Below are 22,467 nucleotides of genomic sequence, written 5' to 3'. Positions count from 1 at the left end.
CGCGCCGAGGGGAGGGGGAACAAAGCGCGCTGTGCGCATGTGCGAGCGGGACTGAGCGGGCGGGGCCTGGCGGGAGATTCGCCCCGCGCAGGCGCAAACGGCGTCGCCCGCGTCCAAGGACGGCTCGCGAGCTGTCGCGCATGCGCGGGAGAGGGACCGGGGGCCGGCCGGCCGCGTGACGTCACCGCCGCTCCGGAGTTGGCGGCGCCGCGCCGCGCTTGGCCTGCCCGGGCCCCGGCGCGCATGCGGGCTGCTCCTCCCTCCCTTTCCCGCCCCCTCGCTCTCCCCTGCGCCCCGGGTCTCCTCCATTTTGTGCTGCGGCGGCGGCTGCGGCTCTCCCGCCTCGCTTTCACCCCACCTCGCCCCGCACGAACGAGTCCAAGCCGCGGCCCATGGCGGAGAGTCACTCACCGGCCGGGCTGGCGGAGGCTGCGTCCCTGGCTGGGCCTGGCGTCCCCGGTTCAGAGTCGGAAAGCCGGCGGCGGCCGCTGAGCGAGCTGCGCGTGATCGACCTGCGGGCCGAGCTCAGGCAGCGCAACCTGGACAGCGGCGGCAATAAGAGCGTCCTCATGGAGCGCCTGAGGAAGGTGAGAGCGCTGGGGCTGCCTCAGCGTGCGTGGAGCGGCTGCGACCCCGGCCCGGCGGGCACCGCTGAGGAAAATGGCGCCATAGAGCGTTCGGGGCCCGGCAGGATGGGTGCGAGCGTTCGGGGCCCTGAAGGGATCGGTGCGAGCGTTCCGTGCCCGCCGGGATCGGTGCGAGCCCTCGGGGCCTTGAGGGGATCGGTGCGCGCGTTCGTGGCCCTGAGGGGATCGGTGCGAGCGTTCCGTGCCCGCCGGGATCGGTGCGAGCGTTCCGTGCCCGCCGGGATCGGTGCGAGCGTTCCGTGCCCGCCGGGATCGGTGCGCGCGTTCTGTGCCCGGCGGGGCTGGGCCGGCCCGGGCTCACCCTGTGACCGCTGCGGCTGTCACGGAGTGTCACCGAGCCCGCTCCGATCCCAGCCCTCGGCCCGGGTATTTCCCGCTCCGTGCACTACAGAATTCTGCTGTTCTCTGAGCTGCTGGATTTACGGTTCTGCGCGCTGTCTGTCGGGATTTTTGCTGCGTTTTTCTGACAATTTAGCTGGCAGCCCTTTCACTGTATCCTCATCACACCGCTGAGCGTGTTAATCCCATGAGGAATCCTTTCTGATCTGCTTGCTGTGTCCCAGAGCCGAGGTTTTTACCCTGTCACAACAACCCGTGTGTCTGTGCACAGTTCCAAATGCTGTTCACTTTTAAAATCTTGGACATACAAATCACATTTATGCACATCTGTCACCCCCAAACTCATACTGCTATTCAAAGACAACAACTCTTTTTTTTATTTTAGCCACTCTGTCTTAAAAGAAGCAGCTTAATAATCTGTTTCTCATCAGAAAGTATTTTTAAGAACTTTAGGAGTTATCAGCTACTCAAGTAAGCCACGTGTAAAATGGCATGTACAACATTTAATATTTTGAAGCAACATATAGTTTAATATAATTATAGTTTGCATATAACTGAAATATAATTATAGAGGCTTTCCATGGAGCTTATGCTGCAGCTGCTTGCTCTGTACTTGACACAATTCTACTCATGGTCACAAATACAGAAACACCTGCAATTCACAGTTTCATCTGTAGGATTGATGATGAACAGTTCCAAATGCTGTAGGATTGATGATGAACAGCTCCAAATGCTGTAGGATTGGCTTTTTTTGTTGACAGTTTCCCCAAAACATTACACCAATGTGTTATTGCCTTCTCCCCGCTTGTTGCTTTGCTCTGGTGGTTTTTTGTTTGTGTATCCAAGTTGCTGATTCATGGTTTGGAATTTTTCAGCCTCTGGTGTGCAGCTCTTAAACTCAACAAGAATGTACAAATGAAAATGTTTATGTCTATTTTTATATCTTTCTTTTTTTGCCCCTATTAGGCTATTGAGGAGGAAGGAGGGAATCCTGATGAAATTCCAATGGTTTCAGAAAATATCATGAAGAAAACTCCAAAAAGAAGCAGCAAAGGTAATTAAAGAGACTTTTCACCTTGTCATCCTTGAGTTTTCAAGCAAATGTATTCATGAAATGGAACCTTCATAATATTTTTTGTGTTACTGGTATTCTACCCCACATTTGTTCTCAGCTTTCTAGGGATGGATAAGAAAATTAAACTTTGCAGTCATTTACTCAGAGAATTTCATATGATTTAGTAAGGCAGTAAATGTTGAAGGATCTGTTGCTTTGTTCTCAGAGTTCCCTGAAATTTGTATGAAGAATTACCAAGTAACAGTGAAGCAGTGTCAGGGTTTTTATTACTTTTTCTATGGGGAAATGTAGAGTTTCTAGCAAATGCAAAATAAGCTCTGTAGTGTTAAGCTTCATAGCTAATAGCAGTTGCAATTTTCTTCTCAGAAGACAAGGTTTTAATCCATTTCTGAAGTCAGATATGTTTTCAAGGCCTTAGGTTGGGTTTTTGTAGTAGTGAGACAGTTATTATCTTACATAATCCTTATTTTCAGAAAATAATTTATCGTTTTTCTAAAATTAGTTAATTAGCACAATTTGATCTTACTTTGTAAGCAAATAGTGTTTAAAACTTTGCATTGGAGCTGAGCAAAATAACTAGTTGAGCTAGAGTATTTTTATTACTAGATTTGGTTTACACAAAATATAAATTTGTGAGATGAGACTCAAATGTTTTGCCAGCTAATTTGTTTGATTTTTATCATTACATCTGATTTGGAGTGATGGTGCAATTGCTAAAATGCAGGCTAAAATGTGAAATCTTGAATGTCATAAGAAAGAGATCTTTTAAATCATATTAATTTCCAAGTCTCAAGAAAAACACTTGATGTCTGTTACAGCACTTTTAATGTGGGGATGGAAATAGATGAAATATTCTTCTTGGCTCTAAAATCCTTCTCACTTTTCAGTTGTAATGTGCTTGTAGTTTTTGAGGAAAATCAAATTCACAAAAGGTCAAACAGCTGCTTAGCTCTGAGTTTGAGGAGTTGCTCCTTGGTGCTGAAGCTGCTGTGGTGTTTTCAGTAATTTCAATAATTCCATTAATTGGGATAATTCCCATCCAGCTGGTGGGCAGAGCACTGCAGTGAAACCCACAGCTAGAGTGGGGTTATTTCAGTATTTTGTGCATTATTTTGTGTTTTGTTTTGTTTGGTTGTTTATTTTTCCTCTCATAAATGTTGAGGTAATAAATTGCTGCAATCTGAGCTGAGCCCAATGTTCTGGGCAGGTCCCAGAGCTGGAGCTCCTGCCAGGGGCTGGACTGTGGCCTGTTTGTCATTCACTGGGGTGCTCATAAACAGGGCAAAACTGAAGCAAACACCAGCTCTGGTGAAAAAGTCAATCTTGAGGGGCACAATTATAATTTCTGCTCTGATTCTAACGCTGGTAATGTTGTTAGGCCGTAGAGCAGATGAAGAGGGAGTGGAGGACAACGGCCTGGAGGAGGACTCTGGAGATGGACAGGTACTGGGGCTGCCCTGAGGGGGGGGCTGCTGCCCTGAGGGGGGGGCTGCCCTGAGGGGGGGGCTGCCATGAGGGGGGGGCTGCCATGAGGGGGGGCCTGCCATGAGGGGGGGCCTGCCATGAGGGGGGGCTGCCATGAGGGGGGGTGCCCTGAGGGATGGGGGCTGCCCTGAGGGATGGGGGCTGCCATGAGGGGGGGGCTGCCCTGAGGGATGGGGGCTGCCCTGAGGGGTGCTGCTGCCCTGAGGGGGGGCTGCCCTGAGGGGGGGGGCTGCCCTGAGGGATGGGGGCTGCCCTGAGGGATGGGGGCTGCCCTGAGGGATGGGGGCTGCCCTGAGGGGGGGGCTGCCCTGAGGGGGTGCTGCTGCCCTGAGGGGGGGTGCCCTGAGGAGTGGCTGCCGCCCTGAGGGGTTGTGGGTGCCGCCCTGAGGGGTTGTGGGTGCCGCCCTGAGGGGGGTGCTGCCGACCTGAGGGGGGTGCTGCCGACCTGAGGGGGGGTGCCGCCCTGAGGGGTGGGTGCCGCCCTGAGGGGGTGCTGCCGCCCCGAGGGGTGCTGCCGCCCCGAGGGGTGCTGCCGCCGCCCTGAGGGGGGTGCTGCCGCCCTGAGGGGGGTGCTGCCGCCCTGAGGGGGGTGGGTGCCGCCCTGAGGGGGTGCTGCCGACCTGAGGGGGGGTGCTGCCAGGTGCCTCTCACGTCACCCTGACTGTGACCACGTCCTGTTTTTGTCTTTTCACAGGACGATATTGAAGCAAGTTTGGAGAACTTGCAGGATATCGACATGATGGATATCAGTGTGCTAGATGAAGCTGAAATAGATAATGGCAATGCAGTAGATTGTGGAGATGATTACAGTGCCCATAATATTCTCGACTCGCTGGCTGATAGTAAAGAAAATGCTGATGCAGAAGTGAAAGAATTTCCAGATCAGCCTGCAGAGTATGCTGTAGGTAACTTGGAGGCATCCCCACAATTTTCAGAAATTAAAGAAGAATCAAGAGAAATACCACTAGTGATGGTATGCATCTCTTATGTGTGTGGAATCAGGGTTTTCTTTTTAAAATTTATTTATTTCTGGATTAAATAGCAAAATTCTAAAGCTAAAAGAGTACTTGGGAAAATGTGGAACTGTACTGGTTCTTATGGTCACTGCTTTTCTTTTTACATATTTGTGGAACTGTGTCTTAATTTTTAAAACATCTAAATGTTGGTACACATGTGATTGCATTGATAGTGGTTCACAGGGCATTTGGTTTTAATCATGCTTTGAACTCTGCTTCACCTTATTAGTTATAATGCATATATTATTCCTAATTTCATATTTTTATTTAGAGAACATGTGAGGCATACAAACAGTGTAACTTACTTTCTTCTCAACTGAACAGCACCGTTCAGGGAATTATATTCAAATTATATTTTTCTGTTAAGGTTGGGTCTTGCAGTTACTCAGTTGCTGAAAGTGTTTTTATGTTGGCTTTCTGTGTTTATCTGGCTGTTGGCGCTGGGCTAGAGGATAATCCCTATCCCCTTGAGATAAACCAAGTGCTTTATCTCCTGCAATGTACAACAGTTGTTGAAAAAAGTTCTTTCTGCCCCATCTAATGGGCGAGCGTTGCTCTTTGCTGTGTGTCCACATGGACTGTGAGGTTCTAAAGTTGGGTGGGTCTTTTCTAAAGCTGCAGAAATGAGCTTGGCCCCCTATCCCCAGGCATGTCCTTGTTCTACACAAATCAAATGGAAATGCTCAGAATAAAAGGGGGTTATTTTTGAGTGAGTAAAATATCTTGAGGCTGGGTCAGTTCCCATCCTCTGCTTTCATCAGTGAAGGAAATAATTACCAAGTCCTGTAGGATTTCTTGGCTCTGTGTTGTTGCTGTGAATGACAGGGATAAAAATCAGAGAACTTTTGCTTTTGGACTCCCTATACTTAAAAGATTTTTGTGAGCTGACCATCATAGTTAGGAGATAATGAGATATTTTATTCAATTAGTGGGGGTTATCACTCAGTATTTCCCATTATTGGTTGCTTTGGGTGCTTTATGTGTTTGCTGGGCACCAACAGTCAGTGCAAATACAAATCTTCAGTTTCTCACTCAGGTTTAAATCACAATATTCCTTTAGTGATAACAAGATGTCTCCTGTTTATTTTTTAAAGGTAGAGTTTGAAGATGTTGGGAACAGTTTAGATGCTTCTTCATCAGATTTAACCACAATAAAGGTAAATGGTAGCCAGTTTTTCTTTACAAACAAACAAAAAAAAGCATAAAATACACAATATAGTAGTGTATGGTGAAACTGTGTGTGTACAGTGGGTGCATTCTTCCTCTGCAAAGAATGGGAACTAATGCCTTTTGATTTATTCATAGAAACAAAGATTTATTTCTTTCTCACATCATATATGTGTATATATATGTATATACATATATAAAAATCCATTTATGATGTGTCTATCACACTGAGTTTGGTGGTAGATTGGATTTCTTTGATCTGCTGTAAATACCAGCTCAGTGCCTTGCATTGTGTTTAACTGCCATTAAAAATGTGCATATCCCAAGGTGAGAAGAGAGCTGGAACTGTCTATTCCTGAAATGCTGCCCTTGTTTCCAGATCACTCCTGGTAGGTTAAGAGCACCAGCTCCAGGTGAAGCTGGTGTTTCTGTTGATCCTGTTTTCAGAAAGGAGACTTCAAAAAACACAGCTTAGGGAAGGGTAACATGAAGATAAGTTTTCCTCTGTGTTCCTTACATTTATTGAGTTATTTATCCATGTGAATGTGTACCAGGTGTTCAACAGGTGGCTGAATTTGAGAGGTCTTAAAGTTTTCAGACTTGATAAAATTTGAGGGTGTTCCAAACTCATCTTCAGTTTTTCCTCTGAGAAATTGATTTGAATTTCAATGTTTTCAAAGCTGAAATAGGCTAAATTATAGTAATGCTTTCACTAAATACTCTCCTGTAATGGGTTGATAAAAAATGTCATTCAGAATAGCATCTTGCTTATGAAATAGTGATATTTCTCCTTTTCAAAATCTTTTTCACTACAGGAACTTGAAGAGTTACCTTTGGAGCCAGGTACTGTTTGTTTTTGTTTGGTTACTTTGATTAATTTTTTTTTTTTAATGAAAAAAAAATCCTGGGCATTTAAACAGTTTCATTCTTCATTTAGGCTTTTTGCGTCCCTGTTTGGTTTTTTTTTGGTTCTTTTTTTTAATGCATTACTGTAGTGTACGTTATTATGGTGGAAAATCCAGGTCATGCAGGGTCATAGAGATTGGAAACCCAGTCATATCACCAGATCTGTGAATAACCAGCCTTGGAAAACTTGTTTAATGCCATGAAATGGTTCCCTAGAACTGTTACTGCAGAGTGAAGTTAAGGAACGAGCCTTAAAGATGTAAAGGTTCTGAAAACAGATCTTGTGATATCACACTGTACAGTGGTTCTGTGAATAAATATAAATACAGGAGTGTAGGCAGTGCAAAGCTCTGGTGCAGAACAGAAATTCAGGAGTGACTGGACTTCAGAAGAAGGAACCCGCTGCCATCAGGAATTTGCTACAGATCCCACTCGCTTCCTGGACTGCAAACACACTCAGAACCATCAGAAGATGCCCAGTTCTCATGTTGGACTGTCTCTGCTAAAAGAACTCAACAGAAATTTGGAGAATTGAACTCTCAGTGCCTTGATACGTTCAGTTAAGCATCTCGGACTCTGGAAGCTAACTAGAGAAGAAACAGAGCTGAACGATTTGCTGAAGAATATGAAGGCTGAGCCCGAAGTTTTTTGTTAAATCTGTGGGGGCATTTTTCTTGGCTGTTGAGGTGCTAGGGCTGATTTGGCAGGGTGTGAGAGAGCAGTTAGCGTGGTAGCTGTAACACTGTGTACACTAGGGTTTTCCAATCTCTGTGTAGCTTAGCAGTTCTCTTGGTGTTAGTGTGGCAGCCATGCCAGTTCCACATTTGTGATTGCTGTATTTCCCTGGTGATTAAATCTTGTGCCATTCTATTCCTGTTAAATCCGTAGAAAATGAGAAAATACTCGACATTTTGGGGGAAACTTGTAAATCTGAGCTACTTAACGAAGAACCTCCCGAAGCGGAGCGGCCGCGTGCGCAGGAAGCCAGTAACGCGGGGCCAGGCAAGAGGCTGGCTGAGGAAGAGGACGCTCTCGCTGCCGCTCAGCTGGAGGAAGATGCTTTAGCTTTGGACAGCAAATCGGCCCAAGCTTTGGCAAGGAAGGAAGCAAAGCGTTTAGTGGTAGCAAAAGGGGAGACAAGTGAACAGAGCCCCGAGGAAGAGGCCCCGGACTCTGAAGGTGTAGTGGTAGAGACCCTAAGCGATCAGAGTAGCAAACGCTCCCAAGGCCTGCAAGCCTCTAGTGGGGAGACAGCGGAGAAAGGCGCAGGTGCCGAAGCCAGAGATAGCAAAGAAGATGGCAAGAGAGCAGAAGACAAAGCTAATTCTGAGGAATCTTCCCCTGCCACTAAAGAGTCCTCAGCCAGTGAGGGCGGTGATCAGAAAAAGAGGTTTGTTTTTTCTCCGTTCTAGACCAGATGCTATCTTTTATCATTGGTCCTTAAGTGATGCCAATAAGCTGTTTCCTTCAATTGGCCTCCGAGACTGATGAAATTGTAGCCTATTCCTAAAGGTCTCTTTTATTTCTCCATGTGTAGATATTTTTATTTTTTTTAAACGCAGTGGGTTTGATTTCTTTCCTTCCTCAACCTTCAACGGTTGTTTTCCCCAAATTACTCTTATTTCTGTCATCTGCAAAACAGAATTGTCCGTTTAGGGGTACAAATCCCTATTTCCTGTCACTCTTCTAGAAAATTGCCAATAATAGTGTTTATTTTGGAACTAATTTACTGGTAGGTATCCAATTTTAGTTGTGCTGTCTAGAATTAATGGTCTTTTTGCATAGTATCTCTTGAATAATGTGGTGTTTTATCTTTAGCCCTGTTGAAGACAAAGATACAAAGGCAGTCACAAAAGATGAGAAAGGTAGGTGCAATGTTTGGGTGGTTTTTGGTTTTTTTATTTTCAAAGGTCCTGGAATAAAAAGGAGGACTGTTAATTCAGTGAACCCTCAATGCAGTTGAATATATAATTCAACTGCAATTTCAACCCTCAATTCACTGAATATATTTCAAAATATAACTAAAATATCAGATCTTTGTAACTTTTGTAACATTATTAAGAGAGTTGTTGTTTGTTTTAAATAAGTATTGTTTTTGTGAATTAACATTTGGTACTTTGTAATTCTCCTAAAAGTGATTGAAGTACAAGAAGAAAATCTGTAGCTACAAAGTGTTTAAGTCTGCTCAAATGCACATTTACTGTGGAGAGTTTTATGAAGGACAAATGGGAGGGGTTTAGGACTCTGAATTTTGCACTGCTGCATTAGTGTTTCACGTGTTCTCTTGTGTTTTTTGTGGCCCAGGCCGTGTGGGGAGTGGTTCTGGCAGAAATTTGTGGGTTAGTGGCCTTTCCTCCTCTACTAGAGCTACAGATTTGAAGAACCTTTTCAGCAAGTATGGAAAGGTACGTAGGGGATGTGTAACTTAACAAACCATTCTGTCAGTTGAAAAGGCTGACCTTAAATTTCACTCTTATTTTCCCTCATGAGTAACTGGGCAGGCTGAGTTCTTAACTTTGTGTTCTTTGGAAACTCCATATCTGAAAGGAGCTCAGTTCAATAAAGAAGATTGCAGTGGAGGGGTGGGAGCAAAGATGGAATTTGCAGAGAAAATCTCTGCAGATACCTGTGAGAATGAGGCAATTCCTGACAGGAGAGACTGGCAGATCATCATGTAATAGTCTAATCATGTCTTGAGTATCCAGCTATTAAACTGGAATTTAAACTTTCAAACTGCTGTTATAAACTATTCCATTTCAAGGGGTATCCTCTGGAGAAACCCAGTCTTTGAGGGCAGGCTCCCACTTACTTTGCAGTGCCTGCTGGCATACAAGAGCAGAAGTTGTGGAAGGGAACTCTGTGTGCCCATCTCCCCTTCTGCCAAATACTTTTTAGTATGCAACATTAAATGTTTGTCACTAAGTGCCACTGCCTGTCACGGATTGTCACCTGTGGGTACAGATGTCCTGTAAGGAAAGGGAAAGTGGTAGGAATTTTTATTCAATTTTATTTTGGTTTTTACCATCCCACTCTCCCTTCTGTGGATATATCTGCCTTAAGCTCCTGACCAGCTCAGCAACTTGAAGATGAATTTTCTGAGGTGCATTATTGAAGATGCCCCTGCCTGTGACAGGGGATTGATTGAACTAAATCAAAACTCCTTTCCCATCCAAATTGTTCTAAGAAATGGTCATTCAATTAGAATTTATTTAATGATAGACCTGCAAACACAGAATATTTTGGTTTTTTCCCCAAAGGTGGTTGGTGCAAAAGTGGTGACAAATGCTCGCAGCCCTGGTGCTCGCTGCTATGGCTTTGTGACAATGTCAACTTCTGAGGAGGCCACCAAGTGCATTAATCACCTGCACAGAACAGAGCTGCATGGTAAAATGATTTCTGTGGAAAAGGTCAGTGGCAGCTATTTCATGGCAGTGTCATGAAAATCAAAGCATGCACTTTTCATCTCTGACTGTGTCGTTCTTTCTGGCTGAATTTCTAGGCAAAAAATGAACCGGCAGGAAAAAAGCCTTCTGACAAAAAGGAGGGTGAAACAAGGAAGGAAAAAGACAGGCACCATTCTGCAGAGTCCAAATCTGAGAAGTAAAGTGTTGTTTTATGATACTTAGAGACCACTCATTTCTAATATAGCCAGGTGACCAGTAACTGTAATAAATCTTGATTTAATGTTTCATCTGCATTTGGAGTAGGAATAATGCTGGGAAAGTTGATGTTTTACAGTAGTGAGGGCATCTGAACTGGCCCTCTGTTCAGAAACACAAAGCTCTTTAGTGTTAGAATAAAAACTTGTTAGTTATATAAGGAGACACTAAATCAAATTATTTAGAGATAAACCATTATTTTTACCAGTTGTTTGTCCTCTGATCTGACTCTGTCTTGGACTCCACTTTTAACTGACAAATATTTCTAGGATTTAGTGTGTCTGTTCTGGTAGACTGACTGTGTGGTTAGTGGGTGATAATTGTGATACTTCCAACATTGATTTTTCAAGTGGTTTGTTGCTTTTGAAAGAGGCATTTTGCTTTCCTGCTTTTTGTAGATCTGTTGGTGTTAAGAAGGAGGAGAAGATTGACAAAAAAGAGGATGCTAAGAAGTCAGAAAAAGATGAAAAAGAAGGAAAAGAAAAGGATGAACAAAAGACTGGATCGTCTGATAGATCCAGGGCAAGCAAATCAGGTGATGCTGGCTGTCTTTCAGAAATGTTTTCAAGGATACTTGTACATTATTACATGTGGTTGATAATTCAGTAAAAAGAAGCTTACTTAGTAAAACTGGCACAAACAGCATAAAACACCTTGAAAATTTTGACTTCAATTTCTAAGAACTTAAAACAGTTTCCATAATTCTTCTGGAATTGTCTCTGGGTTTAGACCTGACACTGTGTGTGGTTTGTGTCCTTTTTTGGGCTTTTTTTTTTTTTAACTGTGGCACAGATATATTTTGTGGACAGAAGAAATAAATTCAATTTGTGTTCTTTAGCTGTCATCCCTGCCAGAAAATACTGCTGTAATTTTGGGATAAATTTACTACTCCCATCCTCATGTTGGCCAAATCTTGGCAGGCTATTTAAATCATGAATAAGTTCCATAAGTTATTAAAAACCTCATTAAAATAACTTTATACTATTTGGTATCTCCATAGTTTTGACTCTTGCAAGAACTGTTGAATGTCTTTTGTACCATTTATTTTTGGCTCTGTTTTGTTTTCTAGCAAGTCGAGGAACAGAGAGGACAGTGGTGATGGATAAATCTAAAGGAGAGCCAGTTATTAGTGTGAAAACCTCTGCATCAAAAGAGAGGGTAAGGCCAACTTCCAGAGAAGCTTTGGTGTAAAAATAGGTGCCAAGTAGATTTATGTGCTCAGAGCTGAAGGAGTTTTAGCCTTGCATTTTGGTACAATTATCATTTTATCACTTTCTGGAGAGCAGCAGGGGTTTAAAGATGTGGCAGAGGGGAAATGCTTCTGTTTTACCTTTTTTATACTTCTGGCCTAGTGCAAGAAGTGGAGTTGCAGTATGAGAATGGTGTTAGGATGATGGATTTCCCTGAGCTTGGGATGTTTTTGGTGTGTGTTGTTGGGAATCAGTGCAAGTCATTGCTGTGTTGTGTTCCTCTGGTATTTATTTGTAACATTTACAAGTTCTGCTCAAACTGGGGGCGCTTTTCCCTGGAGTTCCACTGTTGTTTTTTACCTCTGGGGAAGGCATGGCAGCATGTTTTCTTCAGGTTGACATAGTGGAGGTGTTTGCCTAGGAAATGCTCAGTGTTCAGCTCATGCATTGTTCTGATTGATCTCAGAGCACAAAGAGCCAGGACCGCAAGTCGGAGAGCAAGGAGAAGCAGGACATTTTATCTTTTGATAAAATCAAGGAGCAGCGAGAACGGGAGCGCCAGAGGCAGAGGGAGAGAGAAATCAGGGAGACCGAGAGGCGCCGGTGAGTTCCCAGCACCTCTGAACTTTAAAGGACATTTTTGATCCCTTACCTGTGCCTTGAACTCCCTTTTCTGTTCTGTGGTTTTGTTCAAAGCAGTGCTGTGCTGACCCTCCAGCAGTGATATCTCAGATTGATTTCGTACTAATTACTGTCTCAGATTGATTTCATGCTAATTATTGCTAGAACAGACACGATGCCAAGTGATGGAGGCTTTTACTGCTGAAATCAATGTTCTCATGAGACTTCCATAGGTGCTTTCAGGCTTTGTCTTCCACTTGACTGGATTTGAATTTTCTTGATTTTTCCCCTGAAGCCTGTAAATACTTTCTGTACATTAGAATTCTGTCTTAGGACTTGCTGTGCTCTTTGGAAGCTTTTTCAGACCTGACTTAAGAGTAGATACTGTGTTACTTGTCCAGAACTCTCACCTTTGCTTTTGTCATTTGTTGGAGTTTTTTATTTCCCTCTTAGTTGTTACTTAATTGAGAAGAAGGGGAGAACATATAAAATTCTTTAAAAAGAAATTAAACCCTGCCCCAAAACAAAGAAGCAGTAGAGCTTGGACTGAAGAATCTCAATTAAAAATCAAGTATCTTCCATGAAAAACCAAGTATCTGTTTTAAATTAGAGAGAGAGAGAGGCGAGACCGGGAGCAGCGCCTCGCCGCCATCCACGAGCGCGACGAGAGGCAGAGGCTGCAGAGGGAGCGGGAGCGGCTGGAATTCCAACGGCAGCGCCTGGACAGAGAGCGCCTGGAGAGGGAGAGGCTGGAGAGGGAAAGGATGCACATAGAGCAGGAGAGGAGACGGGAGCAGGAGCGGATCCAGAGGGAGAGGGAGGAGCTGCGGCGGCAGCAGGAGCAGCTGCGCTACGAGCAGGAGAGGAGATCTGCCATGAGGAGACCCTATGATCCTGAGAGCAGGTGAGGAGCAGGGCACTGGGGCTCCAGAGTCCTCAGCCACGTCCCCTTGGGAGCCTGTGGGAATGGGGAGCACTCTGGATAAGGCACTCATGGCAGCTCCCAGCTGAAAGACTCTTTAGGTGCTGCTTTTAGCACTAACAGCAATTTGAGGAAGAGCAAACACCATACTCGTCCACTTGTAAGCCCTGTTCAGGTCTACTTTTCTTTCCCAAAGAGGGATGACCAAAAGTAGTAACAACACAGAGTTGTTACTTTTTTGAGTAACAGAGAGTAGAGTAGTAATAATAGAGTTAATGGAGTAGTAGTAGTAGAGTTGTAATAATAGAGTAGTAGTAGCAGAGTAGTACTAGCATAGTAGTGCTAAGAGAGTTAGTAGAGGAGTGCTAAGAGAGTTAGTAGAGGAGTGCTAAGAGAGTTAGTAGAGGAGTGCTAAGAGAGTTAGTAGAGGAGTGCTAAGAGAGTTAGTAGAGGAGTGCTAAGAGAGTTAGTAGAGGAGTGCTAAGAGAGTTAATAGAGGAGTACTAAGAGAGTTACTACTCTATTAGTAGTAGCATAGTACTACTATAATAGAGTAGTAGTAGCAGAGTAGTACTAGCATAGTCATACGAATAGAGTTAATAGAGTAGTAGAGTTGTTGGTATCAACTCTAATGGTAAGGGAAAAGATACTCACTCTCTTCTCATGTCACCACACACTGAAATTAAGCTGTTTTTGCTAAACCAAATTTTCTCTGAAACCGAAATGCGACTCGTGCTCAACACACATGGATTTTTACTTCCTGGCTTGAAGGAGGTTTGAGCAGGAAAGGGGAGGAGGTGGTTCTGGGCTGCTGCTGATGTGAGCCCTGTGTGTGCAGGAGGGATGAGCCCTACTGGCCCGAGGCCAAGCGGCTGGCGCTGGACGACCGCTACCACTCGGACTTCGGCCGCCAGGATCGCTTCCACGACTTCGACCACCGCGAGCGCGGCCGCTACCAGGAGCACTGCTTGGACAGGTTGGCACTGCCTCCTCTTCTTCCTGTGCCTTCAGGGAAATTTGGTGTCTACTTGTGGCTTGGGTGGAGTCAGCAGAGTAAAAGAAGTCACTCCTGTGTATTTCTGGTGTCTGATTTCACACGTGCTTGCAATCCTTTGTTTCTGTGGGTTAGGGATGACCCCCGTGGCAGGGAGGAATGATGAGGAGGACTCCATCTTATCAGAAGGCTAATGAATGGCTTTATTATCCTATATTACATTATATTACATTACATCTAAACTGAATCTGCCAAGCATTCAACTGCCCAGAATCTCGTGAGTGTCAGCCCACAGTCCTGACACACACACACCCCTGGCCCTGACAGGCCAAGGACACAAAACACCATCACCTTGGGTAAACAATCCCCATATTGCATTCTGCTTTGGCACAAACACAGGCACAGCAAATGAGATAAAAATCTTCTTAGGAAGAATTGTGAATGAAAAGCCTTGCTTCTCTCTGTGAAGAGAAATGTGGGGCTACACACTTGGCCCTGACAGGCCAAGGAACCAAAACACGTGTGGGTAAACAGTCTCCATATTGCATTCTGCTTTGGCACAGCAAATGAGATAAGAATTATTTTTCCTTTCTCTGAGGTTCAGAGAATATGAATCTCAGAAATCTTCTTGGGAAGAATTGTGCCTTGCTTTTCTCTGTGAAGAGAAATGTGGCTACAAGGGACATAGAGGCTGCATGAAGATGATAAGCCAAGTCCTAATGTAGTCTGCCATGATGCTGATGGAGGTCCAACAGCTTCTCTTGAGGTGTATGGAAATCTGCTTTATGAAGATCCAGCCATTTCCTTTTGCTTTAAACCTTTCCCTGTTTTCATCTTTGCAGCCTGGCTAATGCAGCTTTTTAGCACCACAGAGTGGAAAAATATTTCTGTGTGGTGCCATTGAGATTTCTGTTCCTCTCAAGGGATCTCTGGTGAAAACTGTACTGTTTGTGTTTGCTTGTGACTCATTTCTGGCACTGGTAGATTCACCCAGTGTTCTCCCTTGGTGTCACTGAGCACCTGGCCATCCTCAGGGGTGCCTTTTTACCCATATTACAGTGACAGGTGTTAGTTTGATCTCTTTTTATACTGTGAAATAAGAACTCTGTAGAGTTATCTTCCCACTGAACATTAGCTCCAGATTTACAGCCTAATGAAGATGAACTTTTCATGGGTTATTTCATGCAGACCCTGGAATTCTAATTACAGTGTTGATTCAACTGAAACTTTTCTTTTTTGTTCCAGGAGAGATTGTACGAGGGGAATTCCAGATCGAGATGGGCAGGTATGTTACAACCAAATCACTGCTTCATTAAAAACCAAAACAGGCTGACCCCAAAGCAGAAAGGCCACCTCAACACAATCCTTTCAGCTGAGATACTTCAGCAGAAATAATTTTCTGTGCTAATGAGCATAAAATAAATTATTAGGTCACCTGCTTGTTGGGGTGGTAGCCTAAGATACAGGCAAGGGGAAACCTCTGAGTGATGGGAGCATCTTTTCAGGCTGGGATGTGGCAGTAAAAGCTTTTGGATTGACCATCCTAGGTGTTAAGAGAGAGCTGCTGTACTTACTGAGCTGGCAATGGATGCCTTCTCTCACTTTTATCTAAATGAAACAAGGCTGTAAAAGGACAGGTGTGAAAATCAATGCCACAATGGGATTCAAAACCTTTCATTTCTGAAGAGAGGTAAGAAGTGAGCAGATATTCTATATAAAAATTTAAAATCTGAAGCCAAGAACATAAACCTTAAAAAACCTTAACAAACAAAAAAGATCTCTCCCACCAGCAAAAAAATAAATACCTGGAGTGAGCCATGCCCTACAACAGAAGCTTAAAAAATAAGACAGCTATAATTTTTTATCCAAAAAGCCAAATTTTTGCAATCCTAGAATGTTGGGAAGGATGAAAGTTTGACAAGAAAGTCTCACAGATATGTGTGCTTAGCAGAAAGATTTTTAAATGTAGAGTCTGATGAAGGAATAGAGATGGAAGCAAGTTTTGATATAGAAGAAAAGAATTGCTGAGCCAGTCTTACTGGATAACCAAGGAGGCAAAGGGTGTGTGAGTTACATGGGGTTTTTATGGCTTAGAACAAAGGATAAACCCACCCCAGACAAGAAGATGCTTTTACCAAGCAGAAAGATAGCACAGGTGAACAAGGCAGCAAATGTTGCATGCAAGTGGAAAAAAGGTCTCAGAATTTTCCAGTGCAAGAAAACTGAAAACCAACTTCTGGCTTAAACTGTAATGTACTGACTTTAAATGATTGGAGAATTGTAACATGAATATGGTAATTATAGTAGTTATGATAGGCTATGGATAATAGTTAAGGTATAGATTGGTTCTACTGTATTAAAATGCTCAGTGAAGAAAAGTCCAGAATGCATTGTAACCAATAGAAAAGTCCAGAATGCATTGTAACCAATAGAAAAGTCCAGAATGCATTGTAACCAATAGAAAAGTCTAGAATGCATTGTAACCAATAGAAAATCTAGAATGCATTGTAACCAAAAGAAAATCTAGAATGCATTGTAACCAATAGAAAAGTCCAGAATGCATTGTAACCTAAACTAAGGGTCTCCAGGCCTGCCTGCAGCTGGAGCTCACAGCTGTGGGTGCAGCTCTGTTACCCACAGTCCTGGACTGCTGGAATGTCTTGGATGCATTTGAAGAGCCCCTGGAGCCCCACATCTCTGATTTAGGCTCTTACAGTGGTGCCCAACATGAGGCACCATTAGTAAGGCCCTGAATGAGGGATGAGGGTCTCCAGGCCTGTCTGCAGCTGGAGCTGCCATCTGTGGGTGCAGCTCTGTCACCCATGACCCTGCACTGCTGTAACATCTTGGATGTAATAAACTGCATTTTGAAGAGCCCCTGGAGCCCCACATCCCTCATTTCAGCTCTTTCAGTGGTGCCCAATGTGGGGCACTATTAGTAAGAGGAATTGGTAAGAGCCTGAATGAGGGATGTGGGTCTCCAGGCCTGCCTGCAGCTGGAGCTGCCATCTGTGGGTGCAGCTCTGTCACCCATGACCCTGCACTGCTGGAATGTCTTGGATACAATAAACTGCATTTTGAAGAGCCCCTGGAGTCCCACATCCCTCATTTCAGCTCTTACAGTGGCACCCAACATGAGGCACCATTAGTAAGGCCCCGAATGAGGGATGAGGGTCTCCAGCTGCGTGCAGCTGCCATCTGTGGGTGCAGCTCTGTCAGCCATGACCCTGCACTGCTGGAATGTCTTGGATGCATTTTGAAGAACCCCTGGAGCCCCACATCCCTCATTTCAGCTCTTTCAGTGGCACCCAACATGAGGCACCATTAGTAGGGCCCTGAATGAGGGATGAGGGTCTCCAGCTGCCTGCAGCTGCCATCTGTGGGTGCAGCTCTGTCAGCCATGACCCTGCACTGCTGGAATGTCTTGGATTCCTTTTGAAGAGCCCCCTAGAGTGCCTCATTCCAGCTCTTACCCTGGAAGCAGGCTCGTGTTGTGTTTGTGACTGGTCCCGTTTGCCTTGCAGCACTACCCGGACGAGCGGCACGGGGGCCCCGAGCGCCACTCGCGGGACAGCTGGGGGGGCTACGGCTCTGACAGGAGGATGAGTGAGGGAAGAGGGATCCCCCCACAGACCCGGTTAGTGCCTGGCACAGCAGGGAGGTGATCTGGGCTTCTTCACATCTCCTCAGTAAGCCTTTGGAGGGTGCCAGCAGGAGGAGCTTGACAAGTGTGAATCTTCTCTTCAGATCTTTGAGCATCTGCAGGAGCAGGGAATTGCCACGTGAAGCTCTGTAGTGAGTAAAGAGCTGCTCAGTTAGCTCAGCTCCTGACTGTGCTTCTCCTGTAAATAACTTTCATTTCTACAGATGAGATTCAGTCTTGTTTCTACACAAAAGCCTTTTTCTACAAAACATGCACAAGTCTCATTCATGGCCAGTGGTCAGGTTTTAAAGAAATTGAGTGAGAAGTCTCTGCAGTGGTGGGGGTAGAGATCTTGGACTCACCTGAATTGTAGTGAATTCAAGTTTCTCTTTAAACCAGTGAATCAAGCTGGGCCTATTCCAGCTGCATGATTTTCAGACAGAGGAGTGGCAGCCAGTGAATTGATCCATGCCCAAGAATTTCAGTCCATTGCAATATCCATGATGTCTCTGGATGAAAAAAGCCACGTTTTGTTGTGTCAAGGATGCTGTTCAGCAAGTGTCTGTCATTGTTTCTCTTTGACCAGCTCTGATTGTAGTGGTTGGGTGGCTACAGCTAGAGCTTGATTAACCATTTAACACACTGTGGCATGGGGTATGGTGTTTGGCTTTACCCTGTGCTGCTCACTGGGTAGGGGACATACCTAGAAGATGTTCTTTTATTTTTTTAAGAGATGGACGTGACTGGGGAGATCATGGTCGAAAGTTAGAGGGGCATCAAGATCGTACATGGCAGGGAAATGTGGATGGAGGAGTGATGGGACGGGATCATGAGAGATGGCAAGGTACACTTGCTGCTTACCAGTGTGATTGTGGTTCTTTTCTGTGAATTACTGCTGCTGAACCTTCTAGTGGTAGTTAAATGACTGAGAAATCAAATGAAATTCTGGGAACAAAGTGACATTTTTATTAGGGAAACACAAAAACCTGTATTTTTCTTTTTTTTTTTTTTTTTTTCTCTCCCTTTTTTTCTCTCTTTGAATCAGGTGGTGATAGAAGCATGCCTGGTCAGTCAGGACCAGGCCATGGGATGACTCGAGGAGGGACATCAGGGTAAGAACCTCTGTCAGAATGCTTAGAATGCTTTTATAATACTTTGATCTGTATAAACCTGGATTGGCAAGGGGGGAAAAAAACCCCAACAAATTAAAGAAACCAACAAATTAAAGAAACACCTTTCAGCAGAGTGTAGCAATGTGCCCCCTGTTGGAGTGACTGAATTATTCTTTGTCTGCTTAAAAATGCAAAAAGCTCACAAGTTTCTCTCCATGATTGCAGAAGGCTGATCAATCAGTTTATTGTGCTAATACTAAATTTTACTCTTCAGAAAAACCCATCACCCTTGCCACACAGTCCAGTACAGCTTTGACCTAATGGGTCAGTCCATCCAAAATTGGGCAGTCCAGTTAAGAAATCACCCTGTGCTAAACAAATCTCCTTAACCAATTCCACACATGCACAACAACAGGTGCAGCAAGTGAAGCATCCTCAAATTCAGGATGAGAAACAGGAAAACGTTTCCCATTTTCCCTGAGCTTTGTCACAGCTTCCCAGGAGCACCCTCCAAACTCCATCCCCAGAGCCCAGTTAAGGAGATTTGCTCAGCCAAGAGTGATTCCTTAACTGGACTCTGGGGATGGAGTTTGGAGGGTGTTCCTGGGAAGCTGAGACAGCTCAGGGAAAATGGGGAACATTTCTTATCTTGGTGCACATGTGGATGGGTTAAGGAGATCTGGATAGCAAAGGGTGATTTCTTCACACATCCCACATGTGCATAACAGGTGCAGCAAGTGAGGCATCCTCAAATTCAGGATGAGAAACAGGAAAATGTTTCCCATTTTCCCTGAGCTGTCTCAGCTTCCCAGGAACACCCTCCAAACTCCATCCCCAGAGCCCAGTTAAGGAATCACCCTTGGCTGAGCAAATCTCCTTAACTGGGCTCTGGGGATGGAGTTTGGAGGGTGCTCCTGGGAAGCTGTGACAAAGCTCAGGGAAAATGGGGAACAATTCTTATCTTGGTGCACATGTGGAGTGTGTTATGGAGATTGTTTAGCAAAGGGCGATTCCTTAATTGGACACTGAATGGTGATTATGGGATGGACTGACCACGTAGGTCAGAGGTACATTGGACACATTGGACACGTGTGCAGTGTCCTATGGGATGGGCTTAGCAAAGGGTGGTGAGGAAATCAGAGGTGATGAAGAGAAGGTGCTGAGGAATCACCCATGGCTCAGTAAATCCCCGTAACCCATCCCACCTGTGCAGGGAGGGAGGATCAGAATTGTTTCTCATTTTCCCTGAGCTGCCCAGGAGTGCAGCCTGCCCTGGCAGGGAGCTCTGTCTGTCTGTCTGTCTGTCAGAGGTGTGTGATGCCCCTGCAGGAAGCTGTGTCTGTCTGTCTGTCTGTCAGAGGTTTGTGATGCCCAGGCAGGGAGCTCTCTGTGTGTCTGTCTGTGTGTCTGTCTGTCTGTCTGTGAGGTGTGTGACGCCCCTGCAGGGAGCTGTGTCTGTGTGTCTGTCTGTCTGTCTGTCTGTCAGGTGTGTGACGCCCCTGCAGGGAGCTGTGTCTGTCTGTCAGTCTGTCTGTCAGTCTGTCTGTCTGTCTGTCTGTCTGTCTGTCAGGTGTGTGATGCCCCTGCAGGGAGCTGTGTCTGTCTGTCTGTCTGTCTGTCAGGTGTGTGACGCCCCTGCAGGGAGCTGTGTCAGTCTGTCTGTCTGTCTGTCTGTCTGTGTGTCTGTCAGGTGTGTGACGCCCCTGCAGGGAGCTGTGCCTGTGTGTCTGTCTGTCAGTCCGTCTGTCAGTCTGTCTGTCAGTCTGTCAGTCTGTCTGTCTGTCAGTCTGTGTGTCTGTCTGTGTGTCAGTCTGTCTGTCAGTCCGTCTGTCAGTCTGTGTGTCAGTCTGTCTGTCAGGTGTGTGACGCCCCTGCAGGGAGCTGTGTCTGTGTGTCTGTCTGTCTGTCAGTCTGTCTGTCAGTCTGTCAGGTGTGTGACGCCCCTGCAGGGAGCTCTGTCTGTCAGTCCGTCTGTCAGTCCGTCTGTCTGTCAGTCTGTCAGTCCGTCTGTCAGGTGTGTGACGCCCCCGCTGTCGTTGCAGGCGCGGAGGCTTCTCCGGGAGCCAGGGCCAGGCTGTGCCGGGCCCGGCTGTGCCAGGGGCGTTTGCAGCCCCCCAGAGGAGCCCCAGGCTGGGGGAGCCGCGCTTCAGCCGCCGCTACTGAGGCCCCCTGTGCACCAAGGGGTGCCTCTAACGCCACCCCCGTGGCTGAGTTTTATTGACCCAGGGTCACCTCGAGGCTGGGATTCTGAAAATGCCAGACTGCTGCTGCGCTGTAGCCAAATCCTGTGTCAACTTTGGTTTGGGGTTGGTTTGGTTTGGTTTGGGGTTTGTTTGTTTGTTTGTAATGAACATGGTGTTGGTCAAACATCGCTTTTAAGTTTCTGTAAGTGAAACATTCCATTTTTCAGAAATAATAAAAGTGGTTTATGGCTACTGGTTTTTTTTTTGGTTTTGGAGTCTTTGTTGTCTCTTTAATTATTTTGAAACCTCCCCCAAGGTCGACAATCTGCTTTTAGCACTGTGATGGATCTGTGACCATGTGGATGTGGAGGGGCCTGGCAGACCCTGCCCATCTTTAATTATTTCCTTTGTGCCATTAAGTTTAAATATTCTTTCTGCATTTCCATTTTAGTTTTCTGTCATTATGAGAGTAGAAATAGGAGGAGGAATAAAGAAAGCTGGGAGAAAGGGGGAAGGAGAGAGAGGAGGAAGAAGGAAGGAGAATTAGGATTGAGTTCAGTCTAGGGCTCAGTGCTCACCCTGTTCACCTCCCTCTGCTGTGATATCTGTTCTGCTCATTGCTTTGCATCTTCAACATAAAAACCTAAAAGCCAAACATGAGAATGCTTGAGAATTCAATGAGAATTTCTTCCATCCACCTCTGGCTTCCTGTCCCTATGTTTTAATTCCTCACTTTAAAACTTCATATACATACTGAAAAAAAATTCTAATTTATATAATAACTGAGGCTTATTTCCAAATAACCCTCTTCATCTACTCTATTATACACAGAATTTCAGAAGGTAAGGAATTCTGAATACAGATTCATATAACACTTAGACAAATATAACTTTTATATATGTATATATAAAAATTAAGCATAAAGACCTTGAAAATGTAAGAAGATCGGTTCTATAAGGAGGAAATAGAGGTTTCTGTGTTTATTTTTTCCTGTCTCTAACAAACTTTAAGTCTGAGATTTTGGCTCGATTTCAGTCGCTGTCGCCGCCTGGTGGTGAGGGTGAGGAACTGCAGGGTCCTGCGGGCTCGCTGTGCCCCTGCTGGCCAAAGGTGGAACTGCAGGGCAGGAGCGGGGGTGACACCGGGGACGGGCGGGTGGCACTGACGCGGTGACATTGGGGACTCACTGGTGTCACCAGCACGATGATATTGGGGATTCGCTGCTGTCCCCAGCACAGCGACACTGGGGACTTGCTGCTGTCACCAGCACAGTCACACTGGGCATTCCCTGGTGTCCCCAGCACAGTGACACTGGGGGCTTATTGGTGTCCCCAGCACAATGACACTGGGGGGACACTGGAGGGACACTGATGTCTCCAGCACAATGATACTGGGCATTCTCTGCTGTCCCCAGTACAGTGACATCAGGGACTCACTGCTGTCCCCGGCACAGTGACACCGGGGATTCACTGCTATCCCCAGCACGGTGACATCAGGGATTTGCTAAT

The 22,467-nt window shown here is 45.4% G+C and overlaps 1 protein-coding gene across 4 annotated transcripts; it reads left to right on the top strand.

Annotated features, from left to right (window-relative positions):
- Positions 1-263: 263 nt before the first annotated feature.
- Positions 264-21,216, top strand: LOC118696914 (scaffold attachment factor B1-like). 4 transcript variants are annotated; one of them, XM_054517348.1, is made up of 21 exons: positions 264-587; positions 1,953-2,040; positions 3,440-3,504; positions 4,241-4,451; positions 5,661-5,719; positions 6,545-6,572; positions 7,524-8,025; positions 8,454-8,500; positions 8,940-9,040; positions 9,893-10,042; positions 10,135-10,235; positions 10,693-10,829; positions 11,364-11,452; positions 11,951-12,087; positions 12,716-13,009; positions 13,866-14,003; positions 15,267-15,306; positions 17,546-17,658; positions 18,396-18,508; positions 18,710-18,776; positions 20,819-21,216. In XM_054517348.1, exons 1-21 carry the CDS (start codon positions 393-395, stop codon positions 20,937-20,939), a joined length of 2,796 nt encoding a protein of 931 aa, XP_054373323.1. In that variant the 5' UTR covers positions 264-392; the 3' UTR covers positions 20,940-21,216. The 4 variants fall into 4 exon arrangements, 3 of the variants coding, with proteins under 3 accessions (XP_054373323.1, XP_036255191.1, XP_036255194.1); XM_036399298.2 differs by having other exon boundaries at positions 4,241-4,519; positions 5,657-5,719; XR_004981700.2 differs by lacking the exon at positions 18,396-18,508 and having other exon boundaries at positions 265-587; positions 4,241-4,519; positions 5,657-5,719; positions 20,819-20,875.
- Positions 21,217-22,467: the final 1,251 nt, after the last annotated feature.

The sequence above is a fragment of the Molothrus ater genome, chromosome 26 (genome assembly GCF_012460135.2).
Source record: "Molothrus ater isolate BHLD 08-10-18 breed brown headed cowbird chromosome 26, BPBGC_Mater_1.1, whole genome shotgun sequence".
In the NCBI taxonomy this organism is placed as follows: Eukaryota; Metazoa; Chordata; class Aves; order Passeriformes; family Icteridae; genus Molothrus; species Molothrus ater.
The sequence above is the reverse complement of the archived record's forward strand: the minus strand, read 5'-3'. Positions and strand labels throughout refer to the sequence as shown.

What these genes read in the sequence shown, in the direction of transcription:
- LOC118696914 (XM_036399298.2), top strand. Translation starts at nt 393, where the DNA reads ATGGCGGAGAGTCACTCACCGGCCGGGCTGGCGGAGGCTGCGTCCCTG. An exon ending in TTTTCAGCAAGTATGGAAAG is followed by an intron (nt 9,041 to 9,892) that starts GTACGTAGGGGA and finishes TTTTCCCCAAAG; the next exon opens with GTGGTTGGTGCAAAAGTGGT. An exon ending in TTCCAGATCGAGATGGGCAG is followed by an intron (nt 15,307 to 17,545) that starts GTATGTTACAAC and finishes TTTGCCTTGCAG; the next exon opens with CACTACCCGGACGAGCGGCA.